The 25,603-nt window shown below is 43.6% G+C and overlaps 1 protein-coding gene across 1 annotated transcript in view; it reads left to right on the forward strand.

Moving 5' to 3' along the window:
• CRIM1 (cysteine rich transmembrane BMP regulator 1) overlaps positions 1-25,603 on the forward strand; it is a 379,726-nt gene that overhangs the window by 217,836 nt on the left and 136,287 nt on the right. The window contains exons 6-7 of the mRNA XM_006265483.4: positions 514-696; positions 7,672-7,869. Coding sequence (XP_006265545.1) covers positions 514-696; positions 7,672-7,869 — 381 coding nt within the window. The remainder of the gene's footprint in view (positions 1-513; positions 697-7,671; positions 7,870-25,603) is intronic.

The raw sequence follows: 25,603 nt of genomic DNA on the forward strand, positions 1-25,603 counted from the left end.
CTTGATTCATAGATTCATAGATGCTAGGATCAGAAGGGACCTCAACAGATCATCGAGTCCAACTCCCTGCCTAGGCAGGAAAGAGTGCTGGGGTCAGATGACCCCAGCCAGATGCCTATCCAGCCTTCTCTTAAAGACCCCCAAGGTAAGGGAGAGCACCACCTCTGTTGGAAGTCCATTCCAAATTTTGGCCACCCTTACCATGAAGAAATCTGTTTGAGTTCTGTCAGCCCCGTACTGACCTAAGTTTTCTTATTTTAATCTCTACCCACCATCCCTGACACTCAGAACAAGTAGGTCAGGGTGGGGTAAAGTGAGTCCATAGAACTTATTATCTCCCTCTTTGTCAGTGAGGGCATGCCTTCGTGCTGGCAAACAGGTGCACACCCCTTCTCTGAGGGATTGTTTTGGGTTTATTACTGGGGGCAGATATAACTAAGAATTTGTCTGCAACTAACATTTTCAATTATTTAAAAGCGCAAAATGGGGTTTTTTTCTGTCTACCTCTTTCAGAAGTCAAGCCAACTTGCATATTTAATGGCGTGGAATACTACGATGGAGACATGTTTCGAATGGATGCTTGTCGTTTTTGTCGATGTCAGGGTGGTGTATCCATTTGTTTCTCAGCCCAGTGTGGTGAGCTGCACTGTGACAGATACTATGTGCCAGAAGGAGAATGCTGTCCAGTCTGTGAAGGTAATTTCACAATCATATTCACTTATTATAGCTACTCTTTTTATTTGCTTTTTAAGTGGTGTGGAGATCTGAACCAGTATTGTTTTGTTTCTCTGGAAGCCTCCATCATCTTGGGCTTAGGTTTAAAAAGGGGATTTTACAGAAGGTGTCACAATGTTAGTGACACCTAGTTGTATCAGGAAACATATGATGCGTCCTTTGCTAGAAAACCCTGGTTTACAAGGATAGCTTCCATACCCAGTGGCTGGAGCTGCCTTCTCCTTTCCCCCCTTACATGTTATACAAAACTGAAATGATTGAGTTCAGTTTGCAGGAAAGAGAGCTTGAAGTGCTGGCTAAGGAGGGTTATTCCAACTATGTATCTTTAGCCTTACATTTTTGGAGGTATTGACCTGATGGCTCCTGAGTTATCCAGCTTCATTATTTGATGTTTAGTCAGTCACTAGGTCTCAGTTCAGTATACTGGTTTGGTTCTGGTAAGGTCCTTAGGGATGTCAAGCTTATGGCCCATGGGCCAGAACTGACTTGTAGAACCATGTTGTTTAGCCTATGGAGCTTGTAGAGGGGGTGGAGCAAGTGGGGCATGGAACCCTACTGAACATGCATGTCAGTAGTGGGGGGTGAGCAGTGGCTGAAATGACCCCACTATTGCTACTTGCCCCACCGCCACATCCAGATCCAGCTCACAGAGAGCCTGTTAGTCCAAATCTGCCCCAAGGAATGGGGCCAGTTTGACAGCCCTAGACTATAGCCATTGCTGTTTTTGTTTGTTAATAGATTAATATGCATGTATATGACTGAAAATCAAGAGACTTGGAATCTAATCTCCAATCTGCTGAGAAATTCTCATGTGATACTGGACAAGTCCCTTAAATATAATCTTTTTCTATCATCAGTTTCTTGAACTTCACTTTTAAAAAACCATTGTTATGTTTTCTTCCTCACGGTAGTGGTATAAGGAAAATTTAGTAAAGATTCTGAAGTGCACTGAAATCCTCCAAAGGAGCTAGAAAAAGAAAATGTTACTGCTACTGTTACTCTGAAAATTTAGCTTATTGTGACCCAAGTTTACTGTGGTCCCAATTCTGCATCCCTTAGTTACCTGAGCATGCATTTCTTACTCAAATGAATAATTCCTTTAAATCACTTGTTTTTTTGCTTCATTGGTGACTACCTGTGTTTTAGGCCAATAAGTATAAATATATATGGGAGTAGAATTAACATATTTTGATAATGGTATGTATGATAACCTCTCTATCTGAGCATTGTGTATTGCGCACTGATACACAAAGTACCGAGCACTGAGTACTGTGAGTACTAAATGACACATACTCAAGGAAAATTCTTTTCAGGCAAAACACAGCACCAGAGAACTTGGCCCATTGTCTCTATTATTTCCTGAAAACTTGGTAAAGTAAAATTTGTCAGGAAATTGTTCTGGCAAATTGTCACATATTGTTAGAGCTGTTTTTAAAAATTAGCCTTTTCTCTTCCTCATCTGAGACTCTAAGAATAGGGCTGTCAAGCAGATTTGTTTTCATTCTCCCCTATATCTTGGGAGGTAATGTCTGAGATGTATGAGAATAGAAGTGGAACCCTCTTGTCATAGTTCTTGGTAGACAGGATACAGTGGATAATGATTTGACAGTTGTCCAACAGAACGGTTTCCTTTAGGTCTAGGTTGGTCTCAGCTGCTATTTAATTTTTTCTTGGCTGATTAGCTATTAGGCGTTGGCTTTATATGTCAGCCATGATGTTATGGCTTGCTTGTCGGTCGGATACCTGCTTTCTAGTATGGCTTCTCAAATATCTTCATCAGGGAAGTCTGCTATACAGACTTTTGTTAATTAGCAAGCAAAGTACTTCTCAGTTTGTATGGTCAGTCTTTTTTTTACTCAACTGTGGTCTTTCAGGTGAAATCCAATTATGGGTTTCCTTTAAGATATTTTAATTCTCCTCCTTCTGTTGAACATAAAAAAGTAAGAACATACGATATATAAACCTCTCCATTCTAAGTCAAATTCTATCTAGATGATATATATAGAAGGCTATCTGTCCAAGTAATTTGCATCAAATATGTACATGAGTATTTGCATGATATGTATACACACGTGTGTGTGTGTGTGTGTGTGTGTGTGTGTGTGTGTGTGTTCTTGGGCTTCCAAAATACATGTTTAGCAGAAAACTAGGAATACACAAATCCAGTGTTTCACCCAGAAGTGTCATCGTTGCTTATTTTTTCCTCTCCTTTTTTTTTTCCTCCTTCGTCTATCCAGAGGATGGATTTCCTCGTGTTTTGTTAAATATTTTCTTCCTTGGATGATAACTTATCTTCCTTTGCTTATGTTTTCCTGATTATTTGCATGGTGTAGTTTAGGAATTTTTGTTCTTTTTAAAATATTAAACATACCTACCACTTTTGCAGGAGTTCTCAAAAGAATCCAAGATGAGATTTCTGCCCCCTCCTCTCCCCCTCCACGTATTCATCATGGAGAAAAATAAACCTCATCTTCGATTCAAGTATACCCAGGGCAGGTAGCTGCTCTGGCTCTGGCCCCAGGTCTGTCTTCAGCCCTAGCCAGACAGTGATGGCACAGTGAAGTGGGGAGGGAGGAGATTTCATGGTTTGGGGTGGGGAAGATCATGAGGTCTGGCCCAGGGGGAGCATGGGGTGAAAGGGAGAGCGCATGGTAAGGAGGGGAAGCTCAGAGGAAACCATGCAGTGCAGGGGCAGGGATGATGTAGGGGAGATCATTCAGTGCAGGATGGAAGGAGCATGGAGGAGATTCAGGGCCAGAGCTGGAGCTACCATCACTGCTGCTGCCACACCAGGGGTAGAGCCACCATGTGCTGCATGCCCTGGGGTAGAGCAAGAGCCACTACGTAGTGTAAGCGGTAGTGGTGGAAGGGGGAGAACAAGTGACTGTGGGGGGCAGGCTTCAGGGTGGTGAGTGAGAGGGTCAGGTACCAGAGAAAGGCAATTGGTGGTGGGGGGGACAGTTGGCAGAGGGAGCAGGCACAGGGTGGGGGGGAACAAATGGTGTTGGGGCAGGCTGCCTGCCCCACTGCTGCTGCTTTCCCCATCACGATAGTGATGGGATGGATTTAAGATGACCCTGAAATAATTAGATTCTACATATGGAAAATTATAACAAATTTATCATTTTCCATATATAGAATCTAATAATTGGGTTTGAATCTTAAATTCAAAGTTTTCTTTAATTTGGGTAAATATGGTCATTCTTTCTGGCACCAAGGAGTACAGTAATGTCTCCAAATTTTTTTTTATCGTATAAGGTTTGCATGCAGATCAATGGCAATGCATACCTCCAAGTGCTCACTAAAGGAGCAGCCCCTGTATTTACCTAGGTCAGTGGTCACCAACCAGTTCATTGGGATCAATAGTTCGATCCCAGAGCCTCCTGTAGTCAATCTGGGGTGGGGGGGGGGAGGGCTGAGTGCATGCCTGCGCATCCCCCCCCGCCAGCCAAGCAGGTCAGTTAGTGGGGGAGGGAAGGGGCGGGGGCCAGATCAAGGCCCCCACAGTGAGGGACCGAGTGCAGGAGCATCTAGGTGAGTGGTACTGGTCCCCAGCCAGCTGCAGCAGGGCTCTGGGCACAAAACCCAGCCCACAGCGGGAGCTGCCTCCGCTGCGCGCAGATCAGAGGACATGTGCCCCCCCTCAAACCCAGAGCAGCACGGGTGGCTGCAGCAGGGGTCAGGGAGGGACATGAGCTGGAGCAAGGGCTGGGCAACAGGAGCGGGGCAGGACAGCCCCAAGCGGCTTGAGGGGAGCACTAACCCTGGGGAGGCACAGGGGGTGCGTGCACCTGGAATTGCATGTGGCAAGGTGAGGCAGCGTGGGCTGCAGTTGACGGCTGGGCCTGGGCTGTTCTTGGCAGAGGATGTAGCTGCGCTCCACTCGGGCTGGGTGGCAGCACTGGGAGCGGGGCTATAACGCCTCTACCAGGCCCAGTCTCAGGACAGCCACAGCCTCTGCTGCGATCAGCTCAGTACCCCTTCCCAGCTCCAGCCCCAGCCCCTCCCCGTCCCCTGAGGGCACAGGGGCCATGTGCCCTGGATCTGCGCAGGGGGAGGGCAGGCTGCAGCTATGGGCTGGGGCTGGGAGGGAGCGCCAGACTGATCCTGGCAGAGGAGATTGGGCCCAGTGGCAGTGTCAGTGGGAGGGGGCTGGGGGGGCTACAGCAAATTTTCAGGTGGTGGCAGCACTGCTGCATCCTCCACCAGGTACAGCCCAGCCCAAGCCGGCAGTTGCAGCCTGCGCCGCTCAACCCCGCCCCACCCCGTGCAATTCTAGGGGCACATGCCCCCTGTGCCCTCCTGGGGTGAGTGCCGCCCCCTGCCCCCAGACGATCTGCTCAGGGCTCTGCCTGTCCCCACCCCAGCTGTTCAAGGCCTGCCCCTGCTCCAGCCCTTACTCCCTCCCTCACTGCTGTTGGGGAGGAGGGGGCAGATTGAGGCCCCAGAGGGGAGGGACAGAGTGGGGCTGGGGCTGGGGCATTGATTTGCCCTGCCCTACCCCATGGCCTTCTCCCCTCCCCCCACTCCTTACCCCACAGACTTATCTGCTGGGAGGTGTGCCCCGCTCTGCCTTGATCTCCCTTCTTCCCCCCCCCCCCCCAGGCTTCCCTGCAGTGGCAGGGAGGGCACAGGGTAGATCTTGGGTTCCTTTTAAATTCCAAAAGTGATCTCCAACTTAGATCAGTGATCTCCAACCTTTCTAGGTGCAGGATCTACATTTTAAAAGGATATTATATGGGATGTGAGCTTGGAAGGCTTCTTGGTGTGATCCTTCTCATCTCGCATAATGGTCAACAGAGTTTAGTGATAAGATACCTGACTTTCATTTCCTGGTAAATCTATCCTGATTTGGTTTGGAACAAGACAAATAATTACAAATAAAAACAAAATTTAAAGAAAATCGATATTGTGATATTAAGAACCAAAAACTTCTTACATATCAAATTTCTTTTTAACATTAGCAAAATTACTTGATTTTCCTTAACAAGAGTTTAGAAAATTATTAGCTAGTTTTACTGAAAGTTTAGAAGGAACCTGTGGAAAAAGCTTAGGGACATTCAATTTCAGTCCAAATGGTTAAGTTTTGGTATAGTTATAAAATATTTAGGGGTGCACCAATAAAGATTTTCTTGGCTCATACCGATAGCCAGTTATTAACCAGCCATATCGGCCAGTACTGACCCAATAACCGATTTGGTTACATGTGACAACAGAGGCTACTGGAGCACACCAAAATAAAAAAAAAGTTTGTCAGTATTTCAAAATGTACTGACATAAATAAACTTTTTTGTACAATCCAGCAGCCTTTGGCATTGCATGTATCAGCATCCCGGTATTTAAAAATGGTGGCAGGGGTGCTTAAACCAAAGCTTGTCAAATGAGCTCTAGTTCAAGCACTGCTACCACCATTTTTAAGCACGGGGATACTTTTAAGTGGGGCAGAGCTGAGCAGGGTGAGGGGGTATGCGGCCTGCCCTCTGTGAGCTCTCTCCACTCTGATGCCTTTGCCCTGAGAGCCCCACATCAGCCATGCATCCCCTTCCCGCCTGGCAGCAGGAGGCACAACTCGCCTCCCTCACTGCTGCTGGGTGGACAGGGGGTGCTTGGCCGATGCGGGGCTCTCAAGGGAAAGGCAGCAGAAAAGTTTTCGGGATGTACCTGTTGGCATTTTTTTCAAGGGTGCATGATGGAACTTTCTGAAATATCCCAGCTGTCTCATTAGTGGTCTGTCTCTGTTTTTCCTCTTTTCTTCCTGGAGATGGAATTATTTTCTCTACAAGTGCTTGAAACATAACCGAGCTTGAATTTGACCTGAGGATATAGGAAAGTGTGTCTGCACATTTTTGGAGTTTGCTTCTCTTATTTGTTTCCATTGTTAATTATTAAGGAGGTCTCTTATTTAATGCTAGTTTGAGTTATTGTTTGTTTTGAAGTGATAATAGAATTACTCTTCATTTTTTAATTTATGCCTTTATATGTTTTTGATAGCTAATATGAAAAAAAAATTGCCTAGATTAGAGCTCATGCAACTGAGAAAAACACATTTTGGCCTGTGTATTACGTGGAATAGAAATGGTCTCTGAAATAACTATGGCCCCACCCATTTAAAGTGTTACAGCTTTAAAGTAGCGCATTACAATGTAGTACTGTCAACTTACATGCATCTTTAATTAATTTGATTCCTGTCATGAGCACCCTTCCTAATCAAGGTGCTGTTTTCTATAATTAAATGTTCAAGTGGCTTTACTATGCAGAATGTCTAAAAATGACAAAAGCATAAATCTATGTGGCAATATCAACACTTGAAAGGAGGAGAGCCTTAGCCTGAATGCAAATAATAAAAAAGATACAGTCTTTGATTCTCACCAGTGACTGGCTGTAATATTAACAAGTACTGTACCAATAGCTCATTGAGAGAGATCACTGTTTTTTCTTCTTTTTTCCTTACTTTCTTTAAAAATACCCCCAAAAGTAAATGGAAAAGATATTTTCATGCAATATTAAGTATGGACTACTAAAGTATGTAACTAGAAAAAGTACATGTTCAGGTTCTGGTATCTCTAGTAAGTTAGCCAGGTATGCATAATATTTTTCTCTTCCACCTTTGTTTATTAAAATTGCATATTTAACATGGAATTGAAAAATGTACATCATAAAACATGCTGAATAGTCAACATGGGTGAATTAATGTTTCTGACATTATACATCAACATCAAACTCTGACTTTTTTGACTTATTAGCCATGCAATATTAGGACTATATGATTATAACGTGAAGCTCTTCACATTAGATGGTGCATTTGACGGTGTTTTCATTTCCTGTTGCTTTTTGTGTACCTTAAAAGATCGTCATTAATTGGTGATATTCATAAATAACTTCTATAAATAACAAGAGAAATGACATTTCTTCTTACTGTAATTTATCTTGTTTTAGATCCAGTTTATCCAGTTAGTAACCCTGCTGGCTGCTATGCCAATGGACAGATTCAAGCACATGGAGATCGCTGGAGAGAAGATGATTGTACATTCTGCCAGTGCATCAATGGGGACCCTCACTGTGTGGCAACAGCTTGTGGTCAGAGCTGCTTGAATCCTGTCAAAGTGCCTGGGGAATGCTGCCCAGTATGTGAAGGTAAGACCTGTATATTTCTAATGCTATTTGTTCCAGTATGTTAGCTAAAATGTGTATTGGTTTTTTAAATAAGATTTGATAGTTTGAGAAGTTATGTACACATTGTTGACCTGGCTTCACTGCTGTGACTGTATGTTTATGAAAATATATTAATTCATTAATAAAAATTGTATGCTAAACTGGGGTTCCTCACTTTAGGCTGCTTTGCCTCTTCTGCTTAGGTAGTTGAATTTACCAAGGGATTAATACAGATCTCATTAATGTCAAAGGAAGTGTTTAATTTGAGCCAACCAGTTATGAATCAGGCCCTAAGTAACAAAAAGAAACTTTTTAAACATCCACCCTTGTATATTTCCCTAGGACACTCTTGCATGCCTGAATTGGGACCAATATTTACAACAGCATAAGAAAGAACTGGTTAGACCTCAGAGGTTCAGTAATATGCTGCTTTTATTAAACAAGTCAAGGGCTAACCTTAAGCATGAGCTTGATATGTCTATAGTTAGCTTTCTGCCATCTGGTAGATCTGGAGTTTCCCCTCTGTTTGTGGCTTTGTGGAACTTTGTGTCTCTGCTCAGCCTGGCACTGTGTGGGTCACTAGATGAGATGCATATTGACTAAAGGATCGCTCTTTGCCAGTCCAACACTTGGAGCTGCTAGGCCTTCTCCTAATTAACATCTCCTCAGTAAAAGGAAGGGAAAAGAAACCAAATGCTTCCACTTCTAATATGTTATGGAGCCTGAGGAAGCAGAACAATAATTTATAACAAAACTAGAAGTTTTTATCTGTTCTATTAATTATAAAAATTAATAACCTTATATTCAATTTAAAAGTGAGATTAAAAATAGTTCATTATCACACTAGGAAGAAGTTTCATCAAAGAAATTTTATCTGTTGAGTTCTCAAATCATTTTTAATATATATTTCTACTCTAGCTGAACTAGTAAGCTGCATTGTTTTCCAGCTGGAACTGCTATTTTCTTATAGAAATACAGAAATTTAACACATACATTTTACATAATTGGCTGAGTTTTTAAATTAGCACTATGACAGATTTAACAATGCTTTTATAATCAGAAGGCACTGAGGCAACAGTAGAAATATAAACTCATTTTCCAAAAGTAGAAAATGGAAGATGTCTGTATTGTCAGGGTTGCAGTTCTACATCATAGTTGCACTGCATGCACAATAAGATGTTAGGAGTATATTTTTAGAGTGTATGGATTTTATAAGCAGATTATTCAGTGTGTAATTGGGTAAAACTCCAAACCATGACAGTCAATTGGAAGTGGTATTTCTCATTTGTATTGTGAATAGCAGTATCCTTGTCTTGTGAATTTTGTGGAGGAGTGCAGTAGGGATTCAGAGAGCTCCTATTATTTTAAGAGAAAGCTGCAGCAGAATGAGCTGCGGGTGGCTGGGGAGCCACCTAACTGGAAGGGGTACAGTTTAGAGATGGGCTAGGAGGGCTCACATAGTGTTCGAGGGACAGGATTGGGCTGGCCAAAGGACAGAAGAGCTCACTCAGGGACCCTAAGGCAGCCTTCCTCTTCACATATTAACTAATTACATCAAGGTGTGACAGGCCAGGGAAAAGTGAGAGTACCCAGGGAGCTGGAGTGGGGCAGGAGCTGCATGGCTACCAGGGGGCCTGACCATTGTCCCTGGGGGCCAGGTCATGTTACAGGGAGTAAGAAAGCAAGAACTGTATGGCTGATGGGAATGATAATGGGTTCCAAAATTCTTGCCTCCTTCAGGTGGCCTCAGCATCTGATGTCAGATTAGTACTTACTGGCATTGAACTGCAGAATATTATGAAGAGCAGTGTCTATTGTGGTCACTTGTCTGTCTCTTTCCCCTTGTGGAGTATTCAAAGGATACAAAAGGGGATGAATGGCCTCTTCTATCCCTTATTTCCTTTTTAACTGTTAATATTCTGACAGGCTTGGCTCACATGTTCTTCTCAGTATTAAGTAATTGGTGATTACTCCCCCTCCCCCTTTGGTCCCTCTAAGTCAGCCTAATCCAGTGTGAAATTCCTTGTGCCATCAACAGTGTAGACATCTCCAGGTCTTTTTGAATCAACCCAATCATGTGCCAAACAATTTACCTGGTGTGTCATGCCATACTACCAAGGTAGACTGCTTCTGGTGCTTTGTTCAAAGCTAGTTTGACTATCACTACACTGCTCCTCAGCATGCCAAGAAAACACCTTCAGTCTTCTCAGGTTGATACACTGACTTCTGAATTGCTGAAATGCTTGACAAGAATGTTCTCAAAAAGTTCAATGGCTTCTACTGAAAACAGAAGCTGTTGAACACACACACAACTCTTCTTAACAGTCATCTATTAATGCCATGTGTGAGTTCTACCAAGCCTTTTGGGTTCTGGTTTTGGTCTTACCTTTTTCATGCTCTTAAATAACAGTCCATACTCATCACAACATACTCAAATTTATTAAAGGGTTTAAATTTACCTCAAGTAGAACTTGTTGCAGTTGCCTTGTGTTGATGTTTCCACTAAAGGAAACTGATTTTTTTTTTCTGAACAGTGCATGGCTTGTTGAGTACCACAGAGTAGACATACTCATTTAGCAGTCCCAGGATATTCCTTCTGGTTCATGTGTCTTTAGCTCATGGGTGGGACTCTTGTTTCAAAAATCTCTTGGGGCTTGTTAATGGTTAGGCTGCCATTTGTCTTCTATAAAGTCAGTGAAAAGGGCAGTCTTCATAGCTAGAAGGAATGGACCATATTTCCAATACTCTGCAGATACTCATGTGAAGATAGGAAATCTACATTTTCATTCATGAATAAATGTCATTTTAGTGAGGCATACAACATATAGCTGCAGTCTACATATGCTGAGTCCTTTCATATGTATTTTCCCAGGCCTAATTTGTGCCATGGTATTAATGCTATTATTGGAATATATACATTTTTAGAGGTTTCATGTTCAGTACACCATTGTTTACATGTTCTGGCGTGGAGTCAGTTCACTTGGTGAGTCAGTATCTTGCTGTGAACACTTAATACCTGTGCTCCATGATCTGCATGCTGACTTTTCAGTTAGACTAGGTTCTTTGGGTAAATCTGATATCTTTTATTAGACCAACTCAGATAGTTGGAAAAATTCTTTGCAAGCTTTCCGGTATAAATACGCTTCATCAGGCTGAGGAAGCATCTCCAGTTGATGTGTGCTCTTCCTTGATGGAATGAATGGTAAAGAACCCAAAGGCTGGTATGCATGCAAGAAAGTTAGTCAATGAAGACATAAATTGAAGTCAGTGGACGAGAGACAGGCTGGTGGGGGAGAGAGGGAATAAATGTAGCTGGTAAATAGTGGAGCAGTACTGGGGAGTTGGATGTTAGGCAGGTTATACTGTGTCATAAATCCAATGTCTATATTTAGTCCATGATTTTTTGTATCCAGGAGGTTGATGAAGTGAAGTTCATAGGCTCATCTGTGAAAGGTGTTTTGTAAATTCCCTTTGAGGATTAGAACTGAGAGATTGGAGACAGAGTGGTTATCTTGTGAGAAACGTGCCCCCACAGGTAATCGGGTATTCTTGTCTTTGATAGATTTCCAGTGTGCGTTCATTCTGGTGCACAGTTGTTGTTTGGTCTCTCCTACATATTTTCCATCAGGCATTTGGTTCACTGGATGAGATATTACATTTCTGGAGGTGGAGCTGTAAGATCCAGGAATGCTGACGGTTCTGTTGTGGGATGTAGTTATTGGTGGTGGAGATGTGTTGGCAGGTTTTATATTTCTTGTCGTGGATCCATTTGGTGTGTTTGGGGCCATAGGAAGTTTGTTTCTGGTGATGAGGTTAGCAAGGTTGGGTGCTTGTTTGAAGGCTAGGATGGGTGGTTCTGGGAAGCTCTCTTTAAGAATTGGGTCTTTTTCTAGTATGGGTTGCAATTGTTTGAGGATTTTCTGTATAGGTTCGAGGGGGGGGGGGTGATATGTCATAACCGGTGGTGTGCGATTCATGGGGGTTTTCTTTCTGTACTGCAGCAGTTCTTCACATGGTATCTGGGTAGCCCTTCCAAAAGTGTGATCTGTCTCTCTGGAGGAGTGTCCTTGTCAAGTGAAAGCGAGATGTGTGAAGTGGCAATCTGAGGGCTTGGCTGTATATCACAGCTTTCTTGGTGTGTTTAGGGTAATTGATGGTTCTGTACAAATATGTATGTTGGTCTGTGGGTTTCTTGTATATCGTGGTCTGTATTTTACCATTCTGGATAGTGACCGTCATGTCTAAAAAGGAAATGTTGGTGATGGAGTATTCAAGAAATAGTCGGATGGAGGGGTGATGACTTTTCAGTTAAGATTTTAAAATGATGTTTCTAACCTGTGAAGTCCTAAATGGTTTGATATTTGACTGTTTGAGAGACTGTCTTTTTACCCTCTCAGATCCTTTTTCCATTATAAATTATTACAAGCCACCTTGTAAGAGTCAGTCCGATCCTTAAGTATCCAGGCTGTAGCCATATTGGTCCAGAGGAAAAAGCAATCAGGACTCATAATAGAGGTAATATCTTTTATTAGACCAACTAGATTTTTGCAAAATAATGTCTTTAATTGCAAGTTTTCAGGCACAAACACCCTTTATCGGGCATCAAAGAAAAGATTGTAAAAGTTCTCCTGGGTAAAAACAAAACTTCATATTTTGTAGGATTTCATAGACGAGTCAATAAGTGGAAAACTTCTCTGGGCAGGCATTTCTCAGCTGGTAAGGAGTCTCTGATGCCTGATGAAGGGTGTTTGTGCCTGAAAGCTTGCAATTAAATAATTTTTTTTTTTGCAAAAATCTAATTGATCTAATAAAAGCTAACACCTCTACTACGAGTCCTGATTGCTTTTTCCTCTAGACCAATACGTCTACAACCTGGATACCTGACACATGGAAGATATTGAATTTTAGCTGATTTTAAAAAAATAAAATCTTCATAATTTCACAAGAAAGAAGCATCTTTGACCACCTGAAACCTGAGATACTGCTCCTGCCTTTGTTCAAAGTAATTTGCATCATCACAGAGCCTCACAACAGAGCTCAGAGACACCTTACCAGCTAAGACATGCCTGCCCAGAGGAGTATTCCATCTATTGACTCCTCTGTGAAATCCTATGAAATATGAACTTTTATTTTTACCCGGGAGAACTTTTGCAATCTTTTCTCCAATACCTGATGAAGGGTGTTTGTGCCTGAAAGCTTGAAATTAAAGAATTTTTTTTTGCAAAAATCTAGTTGGTCTATTCCAATCCTTATGTACTTTGCATGTTGAGCAATTAGAGTGTCTACCCTTTGTTATCCCATAGAGGATGCCTCCATACTAAAATGTACTGCTGTGCACAGATATCCAAGCCAATTCTAAATAAGGTAGCTTGGATACTGCAAGTACTAGAGCCTAGTGGTTCACCCAGGCTAACATACTCTGCTTGTTTCTGTAGTTAGCTTTGGGTGAAGTAATGCACTAATGTGGCTATGCTGCTTCTAGGCTAGCTTGGTTATCCTTAGATTTAGATCCATTGACCATGAAGTTAATAGACTGACTCTTATTGACCTCATTGGCCTGCAGATGAGGACCCATAGTACTTTCAAGCCTAGTACCTTTATCAGTTTCATCAATATACCCTTTACTATTTCTTCCTGATATTAAATGAGTCTACTCCTAAACTCCTGTGGTAGTGCTTTCTGATACCTTCTTTATTGTTTTTCTATATAACTCTTGATTTTTATCTGAATATTTTTTTTCTTATCTGCTCAATAATATCAAGAAGTCATCAAGCTTGATCATTTTTATGACAACGTAACCTAGTTCACAAATTTGCTTCATGTAGCCTTTTAATTACCTTTTTTCAAAACTAATAATCCCAGTAATGCAGTTTCTGCATTTGTGACTTCCATTCCATTCATCTAATATGCTGTATGCTAAACACTTAACTGTTGGCATCTGTTACTGACAACCTAATTTGAAGGAGTGTAATAATGAAGAATTTCTGGAGCTATTCTAAGTTAGAGGGTACCATTCTACAGTTACAGTACATCCTTGGTTATGTGAATAGAAACTATTTTTACCAAATTATAAATATTCTTCTGGGGTTTTTTAAAGCATTATTTAATATAGTACTGCCCGTGTACTCCTAAATTTGGCAGAAGGCAGGGCCAGGTGGCACCTTACAGACTAACTCAGAAAAGCATAAGCTTTCTTTGGTGACAGCTTTCTTTGTTAAATGCTATAAACAGACTTACAGACACCAGGGATACTAAATAAAAAGGAATAAAGTAATTGAAATAAAGGTTAGGGAAAAGGAGGGAAGCAAAGATGGCTCAAAGAGATCAAAAGGCAGAAACAAAGCAGTAAAGCCATTAAGGGATATACAGGTTAAAAACTAGTCCCGGTAATGAGATGATAATCCAGGGACTCTTTTGAGGCCATCCTTAACCTAATCCAGTGTGCGGATGATTTCTTGTTCTGTAATTCTGTGTTCAAGTTGGTTTCTAAAGTTTTGTTTAAAAGCAGGTAATCTGAGATCAGTGATGGGATGGCCAGGGGAGGGTAAAGTGTTCTGCCACAGGCTTGTGTGTTTTTGTAGAGCTGATGTTAAATCAGCATTCATTAATTCTTTTACATAGGTGTCATCCCATCCGCCCAGTGTAGATGGCAGAGGGGCACTTGAAGCAGGTGATGGTATATATGACATTGATATCCCCTGCAAGGGGGGTGTTTATTGCAATGACCCTTGCCTTGTCTGATCTCTGAGAATTCCCCTGAAATGGCTGCTTGAGCAGGGGGGGAGCACTGACTCCTTCTAACTCTGGATCCTGACCTTTCAGTCCTTTACCCTCCCTGGTTCTCCACAGTCCTGACTCAAGGAGGAAACATCCAGTTCAGCTCCTGAGACAAGGACTTCATCTCCTACTGGGGAGAACCAGTACAATCTAGTATGTCAAGCAGTAAAGCAAGACAGTCTCTTCAGTAAAGGTATTGACTAGGGCAAAGGCCACTCAACCAGAGGTTCTCTGCTCCCTCTCTCTCCAAAGGGGTTAAGCAGTCCCTGGTCCAGCCCATGTAGCCTTTGGCATGCCACTGAAGATACACAGCAGAGCCCCAAATCCCCATAGCTCTTTGCTCATCTCAGTCTGTAGAATCTCCTCCAAGGAGCTGACAACCTTCTTGTTCAACCTGCTATCTCATTGTCATGTTTATCACAAAAACTGTCCTCTGGACACCACCTGGTTGTCAGTCATCCTTTTCTTTTCAGCAAAATTGTTTAAAACTGATGCTAAAGGTCCATCTTGTCTCATCCTGCAGATAACTAGTCCTGATACAACCCTTCATTCTCAGTACAAGGGCTAATGAGAGAACCTGAGTCATACAATATTGGAATAACAGGAACACAGTTAACAAAGACATATTACAATAAAACCCATAGTCCGTCATGATTGGTAGAGGAGCAGGTGAATAAACCCTGGATGTTATAGTTTCATAGTTGGTAGGGTCGGAAGGGACCTACGCAGATCATCTAGTCCAAGCCCCTGCCATGGGCAGGAAAGGATGCTGGGGTCAAGTGACCCCAGCTAGGTGGCTGTCTAGCTTTCCTTAATTCATGTTGTTTGGTTTGGTGATGATGTGGTCTGTGTTCACGCGAGAGCATAGCTGGGCTACGGACAGACATTACCCATAAACTGGCTTAAGTGATTAGAAACTGATTTAAACCTGTAACAGAACAGATGTTCAGTGCACATAAACAGGTTTGAAAATGGCTGAAACCAGTTTGAGATAAACCTGGTTGAATGTAGTATCAAGACTTAACTGATTTGGGTCAAACCAGTTTATGCAATGTCTGTGTCAGACCCCTTGCTATTTTAAGTTAAATCAGACTCCCCCAGCATCCCTGCATGCTCTCTGGGCTGGGTGGGGCTCTCTGCTGTACAGCAGAGTGGGCCCCTCCCCCCTGCTCTCTGGCAGGAGCTCTGGGGACAAAGGCAGAATCAATAAGTAGCTGGTAATGTCCCTTTGTTGTTTTCTTAATGGGATGATAAACACTCTTATCAATTCCCTACTGGGTTGGTCAGAAGAGGGGGAACTCCTCTCTAATTACAGTGTCCTGCTGGGGCCTGGCCACGCCCTCCTCAGTTCTGCAGTTCTGCACTCAGGAACGGAAATGGGGGCTGCTCTACCACCCCCCAGCGTCTAGCCTGAGCCACTGCAGGCATGTACCAGCATTTTTTTCAGTCCACAGTGAATGTCTGTCCAGTTACAAACTGGTTTAGCTTCACCAGGTTAGACTAACCTGCAAAGAGTGAATCAATTCAGGCTCAGGCTTTTTGAATGTCTGTTCCTAGCCCTGGTGTCTGGGTCTGTAGCAAGGCCTTGTGGCTTGGTAAGATTAGGAGTTAGGTAGTCAGTTACTTGAGAGATGTCCTTTAAAGGTTGTGGGGAAGAGAGGGGAGGCTGCCTGTAAGTCAGGTTAGGCTTGTCCCCTAAGGCTACCATGAGATGGTTGTCATTTTCTAGGAGGGGTTGGAGGTGATTTATGATGTTCCAGAAGGTTGAGAAAATAACTAGGGAATCATCTGTTTTGGATCTTGTGCTGACCAATAGGGAAGAATTGGTGGAGGATGTAAAGGTGATGGAGAGCTCTGTCTGTCATGATGTGATAAAATTAACAATCCTGGGATGGGGAAAACAGGAGGTCAGCAAAACTAAGTTACTAGATTTCAAAAAGACAGATTTCATCTGACTCAAGAAAGTAATAGGTATGATGCCATGAAAAGACTGACTAATAGATAAAGGCACCCAGGAGGGCTGGAAACTTCTAAAGGGTGCAGTATTGGAAGCCCAACAAGAAGTTATTCCAACATGATGAAAGCACAGAAAGAATTGAGAAACCAACGTGGCTGCACAAGTAGCTGTTTGGGTGCCTCGAACACAAAGGGAAATCATATAAGAAAAATGGATAGGTTACCAAAGAAGCATAGCAGGAAATAGCAAGAACTTGCAGGGACAATGATGAATGCAAAAGTAAAAACAACAACGACAAACAGACAAACAAACAAAACCAAGCTGCACCTGGCAAGGAAGCTAGAGACAAGAAGAGGTTCTATATGCATGTTGGCCAGAAAAGAAAGACCAAGGAAGCAGTGGGTCTACTAGCTAGGGCAAACTCTTACCAGAAGATGCAAAGAAGGCAGAGCTACGTGGCCTCGTTCTTCACAAAAAAAAAAAGTCAGCTGCAACCACACTTAAGAAGGATTAAGATTACTTGGATAAGGAAGGGGACAAACTAAGGGATGAGATAACAAATGAACCAGGCAGAGAGCTTTTGATGGGTCCGAATAAACTTCAAAATCCAACATGACCTTCTCGTAAACAAAGTGGAGAAATGTGAGCTAAACAAAACTACTATAAGGTGGATAGACAGCCGACTTGATAGCTGCAAGCAAAGGGTAATTTTAAATGGATCCATATTAGAACGGCAGGAGATTCAGATGGAATCTCAACATGATCTGTCCTGGGACCAGTACTGTTCAGTGTGTTTATTAATGATTTAGAAGCTGCAAGTCTTCTGAGCAAATCTGCAGATGATACAAAACTGGGAAGGACAGAAAACATTGTAGGACAGGAGTACAGTTGAGAAGAATTTTGACAGATCAGAAAGCTGGGCTGGAATTAAATGGTTGAAGTTTAGTATTGACAAATGCAAGGTGCTATATCACAAGAAGAACAACAAAAACACAAGTAAAAATGGGTGACTTCTAACTGGGTGGCAGCACTATGGAAAATGATCTAGGAGTCTTGGGGATTGCAGACTCCAATTGCAGATTGCAGATAAACATGGCTCCACATTTTAAAAAGGACTTGGAGAATTTAGAGAAGGTTCAGAGGTGAGCAAAAAAAATGATAATGGGCTTGGAAGACGAGTCATATGAGAAGAGTTGAAGGAAATGATTTTGCCTCTAGTGTGGGGCTGGACTAGATGACTTGTGACAATCCCTGCTTTTCTGTTTTTCTATGATGTGTCCAAGGTGTTCAAGCAGTGCCCCCTCCCCCTAGCCATTCCTCCCCTTTCCTTATCCTTTGTATTTAAATAACTTTTTCTTTCTACATAACACTCCTTTCTGCAAGTCTGTTCATAGCATCTAAAGAAGTAGGCTGTCCCCTACAAAAGCTTATGCCTTTCTGAATTATTTAGTCTTTAAAGCCACTCTGCTCTTCTTTCTGCTTAATTTAAGAATAGAGAGAGGTATTTAGCTTGTTAGTTTAAGTTTTATGTAACTTGTAACTTGGTGTTATATGCAGTATTATATAAAAGAGAACTGTGTATGTATATTTGAGTTTGATATAGGAATTTGTAACTATTTCACTGATCTGAACAAATAACTTTTCAGCAGGTGCTTTTCAAAAAAGGGATTGAATAATCAAGGGCATACTGTACTTATTTACTGAATAGTATTTAAAGCCAAATCCCTGATCATTAAGGGGTTAGCAAGTTGCATAATAAGATTTGAAATCTTACTGAAACTTCAGTAAGAGGTAAAGTGATTCTGAATTAATTGCAGAACCATGGAAAATATGAAGCAAATCTGGGAACTGGGGACCAGAAGGTACATGAATTCAATATAATGAGTAGATTACCATAATGCCTACATCCAAGATATTTGATTCATAAATTAAATCTGTTGAAGATCAGGGATAAGTAGTGTTAAACTTGACCTGTGAGGACTCTGCAGATATCACAACTAAGGGACAGTAGACTGCAGGAGGGAATTGTTGTTGTCATTGTTATTCTGTGCATTTGAAAGAAGCTTGTAAGAAACATCCGACATAAGTTCACTAAGGACTACTCATGTATTTATTTGAGCCTGCAACTTTTGGGCCAGAATTATTTTTTAATAAATATTTGACAAATTTTGTATCTCTCACATTTTTTTGGAGATTGCACTGTACTAAGCATGAGTAATATATTGTTACTTCTCCATTCATTCATTGATGCTGCCTTTGACTCATTTTATCTTTCTCCCATAGATATACCTTCATTTTTTTTCCCCACTCTTCACCCATTGAATTGAATACCCTTTTTGAACTGAACTTAAGATCACTATTCTCTTCTCATTCAATTCCCACCTTGAGAGACATTTTCCATGTGGGCTATAAGAAATTGACTATATTGCTTTATTTTGTATTACATTTTCCCAGGTATACAGTACCTACTTCAACATATAATCAGCAGATTATTGGACAACTATGATCTCATTTTCTGGTTTCAGGTCACTGTTTGACATTCAAATTCCTTTTTTGGAACGTTTTAGTAAAGCTGAGCATGGCAATTCTTGCATTTTTGCAGTTTTACTTGGAGTCAGGGGACAAGATGCAGCACAGCTCTCTAATGGCTCCGTGGTTAAATCACTGTGTGAGAAACTTTAATGTTTTTCTCTTCGTGTCTTAGTTTTCTGACAGCTGTTAATATGTCTGAGATAGCGTAATCTCTGGAATTTGTGTCTCGAATTAAGTCTTCAGATGGTTCAGAATTCACTGAAACCCTAAAAGAACTGGTTCTCAGAGCAGAAAGCAGAAGTGTTCTCCAGTTGAGACCATAAAATGCAGTAGAATAAGTTTGATTTGGTCACAATGTCCTTAATAAATCATGTCTCTTTGCTAGATATTTGTGACAGTGGAAGTGTTAAATACTTTAAATATGAAAAGTCTTCTGAAGTAAAGCTTGACTTACATTGGAAGAGAGATAGTCTGACTAGTACAGGGGTAAGCAATGTTTTTTGGCTGGAGTGCAGAAAAAAACACAGCATCTACCTTGGAAGGTGCTGGAGTGCTAGCATGCCAGAAAAACAAAAGCTGGGGGGGGGCAGAACAGGACGCACTGCATATTAGTATATTTAATAATCATAAAAGTTGCCTTCGTTGTTGTGTACTTTTTTGTTAAGCGTGTTGCAGTGAGAGAGGGAGAGAAAAAAAAGAGAAATAAGAGAAACAGGAGAGTGAGAAAGAGAAAGAAGGAAAGAGAAAAAAGAGGAGAGAAAGAAAGGAGAGCAGAGAGTGGACCAGGCACATACACATGCACACAGAGAACCGTGCATGCTGACACAGAGCCACATGTGCACAAACCCAAAGAACCAGAACACACACATGCATGCACACATCCAGAATCAGACACGTGCACACACAGAACCAGAGGCATGGGTGCACAGAGCCAGGCTGCTGGGCCACCAGACAGAGTCTGACCCAACAGTGCGCTGGGCCTGCTGGAGCCCCTGTGCTTCCCTAGGGAGACAGTGCCCAGGCTGCAGCATGGCCAGCTGAGGCCCTGGCCTGGAGCCTGCCCATCGGCCCAACCACCCACCCACTCCACACAGCTAAGCCCGCAAAGGTGCGGCACTCCTGGCAAGGGACAGCGCCAGCCTCATCCCACTAGGGGGTGCTGAGCCAGCGCTGGGCTTGGAGTGGGTGGGAATCAGGTGGGTTCAGCTGCAAGCCCTGCTACAAGCAGCCTGGGTTCCATAGTTGGCAGGAGCTACCCAGAGCTGGGGCTGGCTGCAACCAGGAGGTTGCAAACACGTGCCTCGGAGCAAACCGTGTGGGGGGCCTGAGGCAGCACAACCCCGGCCTCTCCCCTGCTGCTGGCACAGAGCTGATGACTGGGCTCTGGAGCCTGGAGCAGTTGCTTGTAGTCAGCCTGGGCTCTGAGCTGCTGCAGCAGGCAGGCTGCAAACAGCTGCGCCAGGATCCGGCATCAGCTCTGTACCACTGTGTGCACACGCACCTTGGAGTGGGTAGTGGGAGTAGCCTGAGGCAGTACAACCCCTGCCTCTCCCCCACTGCCGGCACAGAGATGATGGTGGGGCTCCGGAGCCCGGCGCAACTGTTTGTAGCCAGCCTGGGATCTGAGCAACTGCAGCAAGCAGCGGGCAGGCTGCAAACAGCTGTGCCAGGCTCCACAGCCCCGGATTCAGCTCCATTCTGGCAGTGACTGCACAGGCACCTCGGAGCGGATAGCAGGGATAGGACCCGGCCCTGGGGCAGCGCAGCCTCCTGTTGTCCACTCCAAGGTGCACACGCAGACGTAATAGTATCTCTCGTGATAAAGAAAAGTCAAGGTTTAAGCGTAGTCGACACAATTAAGTTTTAGATACAAGGACACAAATAGAAACGGTAATTCCCCAACTTTCTAGTTTTACAGCTTGAGAAATGCAGACTTTGCTACACAGAAGCTATCCATATTGATCATCCAGCTTGTTAGACAAAACTGCTTACATATACTAAGGGGGCCTCACCAAAATCTACATGACACATTTTGAATGCCAGTTGGACAGTTAGGTCAGTTAATTGGTTCAACTGGTGTCATCCTCTGACCAACCACACCATATACTTTTCTGGGGCATTATTCAAATTATTCCATATATTTAGAATGAGGTCAGATATGGGTAAAAAAGCCAGATCTATAGAGGTTTAGGAGGCTGCCCTCAGGATACCTCACTTTGCCCTGCTCATCATTGGGCCACTTTTGTCTGGCCCAGGTCCGTTGTGGAGCAGGGTGTCTCTATTCTCAATTGACTTCTCTCAGCCCAATTTATTCCACAGTGCATCCTGCAAGCCACTTTAGTCCATAGGGCCTTATACCCACTATTCAGTGTCCATGTGGGGCGGGGGGCACCACTTCAGCATAAGAAACCCCAGCACCCTTTGCTAGGTGCCCCTTAATGGTTATAACCACTCCAGCATCCCTTTGCTGGGCACTAGTAATGGCCTCCCAGTGCCCCATGCCTTGCAGCTAAACAGCAAACAAAACCATCAACCTAAACTGGGGTGACTTTTCCTGAGGCTCTTCCCCCTTCTGTCTGTAACCTGGAGGCTGCCTTTCCCAAGGCTCTTCCCTGTCTAGGTTACTAGTCCACTTACTCACTGGCTGCTAACAGTGCTGAGCTTCAGCTCCCTCTGCGCTACTCACTATACCATCTCTCCCCCTTTCTCCAGGAAACTCTCCCCACAGGCTGTAAGGGTCAGGCTTTGCAGCGCTTTACATAGTTTATTTCCCCACTGTGACCTGTGCCAGACTAAGCCTCCATTCCAGGAGCTGGGCTTATATAATTTCCATCTCCTTCCTTCACTCCCTGCCTTCTAGTCACCTGACCTTTTTCAGGACAGGGCATAGGGGTTTTACATTGGTACTATCACCAGTCCTCTTAGCTCTGGTGCAGCTTGCAAAAGTTCTCTAAGGCTTTCCACTTGCTGCTCCAAGCTTTGTTCAGCTGCTTACAGCTCCCAGCTTGCCTTAAATCAGCCACCTAAAGCTTTTGCAGCTGTATAATGTTGCATCCCACTAATGTCTGTGTAACCCTTTTGCTGGGCACTGGTTAGCAGCAGTAAGGGCCAGGTTTAAATTTTGGAGTACCCAATAAGTTTTCACTGTGGCTCGAGCCCCCACCCAGAAATCTGGGATCACTAAATTTCGCTGGGGTGCCCTGAATAAACAAAACCCCCTCCTTGCAAGCAATGTAAACACACAGGACAGATTTATTACAGAAAACAAAGGCAAGGAACACAAAGGAAAACACCAAATATAATTTAAAGCATGATGGACTACAAAGTAGAGTCTCTAGTTTGCACCCCATTTTAGGGAGACTCCACCCATGCCCAGGCTCACCTAAGTCATGTGAGACATGGGAGCACACCCAAGGGTTACTTCTGGGGGGCTTGTGCCCCTATACCTGCTACTCAGCAGAAGAGTACTATAAGCTGCTCTCAGGGAGCTGCTAGTGAACATTGTTTTTTCTGCGGTGCAAGGGCCCCTCGTTACTCCCTGGAAGATGTAGAGTGGTGATCTGTACTTCCATGTGGTGGCTTTGAGGGATGACCACACCCCAAAATTCCTAGTCCCAAATCCCACAGCTCCAGATGGGGAAAAAACTGCAAAAGAACTCAAAAGGAGGGGACCCAGACCTGTCTTTGTCCTGGGCCTAAACTGCAGATAGGCTCAACTACCCAGCTAGGCTAAAACACAAGAACGGCTACAGCCACAACCAGGACCAGGCTCCAGATCCTGACCCATGATTTACCAGGCTCTAATCCTGGTGGTTTGCTCCAGAGATTAATACCCCCACAGTATTATCCCACGCAAAACCCAGGAAAGCAAATAGGGGACAAAGAAAGGCAGAGAAGAGGAGTCTCAGACTCAGAGAGACTCTCACTCCTATGTACATGAGAGTTCCCCTTTATGTTGGTTTCTTCGACTGGGGCCCCTGCTGGGGTTTACCTGAGCCCCTCCCCCCAGCTCCTTCTTATAAACCTGGGGCGACATCACTCCAAGTCTCCAGCAAGGGGTCGCCAGGCTTCTAGTAGTTTTTTGTTTTCTCTTAACCAGTTCATTTGAAAAAAGAACACTGCCCAGTTAGCCAGTTACATGACAAGATGCCAGGTTTTGTTGTTTATAGTAAACAGAAGGGTGGGTCCTAGACAAAAGGTCTAAAAAGAGCTTTCCTGCCTACGTGCTGGCATGTTTCTTTTCAGATTAAGAAACAGACAAGATACAATAGAACAAACGTGTATTAAACCTGGTCATATTTAAACAAAAGCAATATTTTACATCAGCATAAAGCTAGAACAGTTTGCTGTACAAAACGCTTATGCATCTGGAACAGAAGTCGGGGGCCTCTGTTACAGAGTGACTGGGGCACCAGCCCAGGTGCTGACTTGGGAGGAAGGGGAAGCAAAATTAGCAGCTACTGCTGCTACTCACCTGGCCATTGCGCTGCTGCTGGCAGCCCAGCTGCAGCCACAGCCCCATGCCCCACTACTGCCCATAACTGCCTAGCTATGCTTTGTTACCATATTTCCGGGTTTTCCTGGACATGTCCTCTTTTTTGCCCCCCCTGTGCTGTGTCCTGGTGGGTTTTTTAAATGCAAGTAAAAAGTCTGTGATTTCCATCCCCAGTCTGCTTTCAACATTGCTGCCACTAGGTAGAACTACAGTTCCCACAAACCTAACATAGTGCATGCCCAATCAGGAGCTGAGTTTGTGATTTTCTTTGCTGTGCTGGTGGGAGCAGGGGGAGGGTGATCAGAGGCAGCAGGGAGCACAGAGGGTCAGGAGTGAGGAGCACCAGCAAGGATGGGGGTGTAGGGGGCTGCGGGTCCAGAGTGTGGGGCACTGCCAGGGCAGGGGGCTGTAGGACAGGAGTGAGGGGCACCAGCAGGGCTGGGGGGCAGGGCAGGGGGCTGAGGGTCGGGAGTGAGGGACACCGGCAAGGCCAGGAGGGGCAGGGGGTTGCAGATCAGGATCGAGGGGCACAGAGAGGCAATGACTGGATTGGGTGTGCAGGGCAGTGGCAGTGCCAAGGGCTGCAGGTCAGGAGTAAGGGGCACCAGTTTGGGAGGAGGGGGGGCGGGGATCAGGGTACTGCTTTTTGGAAGTGAGGTACACTGGCAGGGCAGTGGGTCTAGAGTGAAGGGGCAGCAGCAGGTCTGGGGGTGTGGAGTGGCTTGTCATTAAGGGGGAAGAGAATGGGCAGAGGCAGGGAACCAGCATGTCACTACTCCTCCACCATCATATCCCCCCCCCCCCCCACACACACCCTCCGTGTCCTCTTTTTTGGACCTGAAAATATGGTAACCCAGAGTCTGAAGCCACCCAGTCTTCAACCCTTCCTGGTCTGTGGACTTATTAATTCTTGTCCTTTTAGTTCTGGGACTGGTACTTTCTGCATCTCATCCTGCAGGGATGGGGTAGTGAAACCCAAGACCACCTCTTTCTGTGGTTTCCAATACAGGGACCTTGTGTTAGGCAGCTAGGCTCTTCTCTTTGTTATTCCTTTTTACCTTCGTGGACTGCTCCTGTGTTTGTTATAGGCATCTTTCACAGTGATATTCTTCAGTAATTCCCAGTCTGAAGCTTCTTTCCCTTCATGTATCTTTTCTTCTTATTCAGAGGCTGTAGAGTGGTCTATAGTATCTCTGGTTCATATCCTTTTCTACCTATGCTGCATCCCTGTATTAGCTGTCTCTAGCTGGCTGCTTCATTTGGATAGGAGAAGTAATCTGTCCATCAACCCTTTCCAGGCTGCTCAAATGTGTAGATAATTTGTTATAGATAACATACTGATATTCAGCTTATTCTTCTGTTCAAAAGTCATCATTTTCTCTAGCTAGGGGTTCTCCCTTGTTCATCTTGGGAATTTAGTTAGCCTCTACAGCCCTGTGATTTACATTTTCTCCAAATGCTCTCATTCTTAATATATATCCGAATATTTTTCAGGACTAGGAAACAAATAATCCTGTGTAGTAGAATGAAATTTGGATTTTTCAATAAGCTACTCCTAAAATCTACTTCTAGCAAAAAAAAAAAAAAAAATGCTACAGGTTTCCAGAGTCAATTAGGAGTAGGAAATTGAATAAAGAAATTCTTCTAGGATACTCTGATTACATATAGGAGGGTTCCTAAATGGAGAATGCTTACTTGTGGGATCCTGAGAGGGAGATGCCTTCAAATGTTTGGTTAATAGGAGCTATCTTCCTCCTTTACCTCCTATCAGAACATGACTCTTTCTCTTTTAGTTTATTGCCAGGGAATACTTCTCAATACTTTTGTTTTTCTATTTAGCTATTATGCAGATATGCCTTTGTGCTAGATATTAATAATACACTTTTATTAATCTAAACTTTACTATAAAATAAAGGGCACAGACGTTTGTCATAAGCACTGTAGTGTGACTAATA

Source organism: Alligator mississippiensis, chromosome 1 (assembly GCF_030867095.1).
Source record: "Alligator mississippiensis isolate rAllMis1 chromosome 1, rAllMis1, whole genome shotgun sequence".
In the NCBI taxonomy this organism is placed as follows: Eukaryota; Metazoa; Chordata; order Crocodylia; family Alligatoridae; genus Alligator; species Alligator mississippiensis.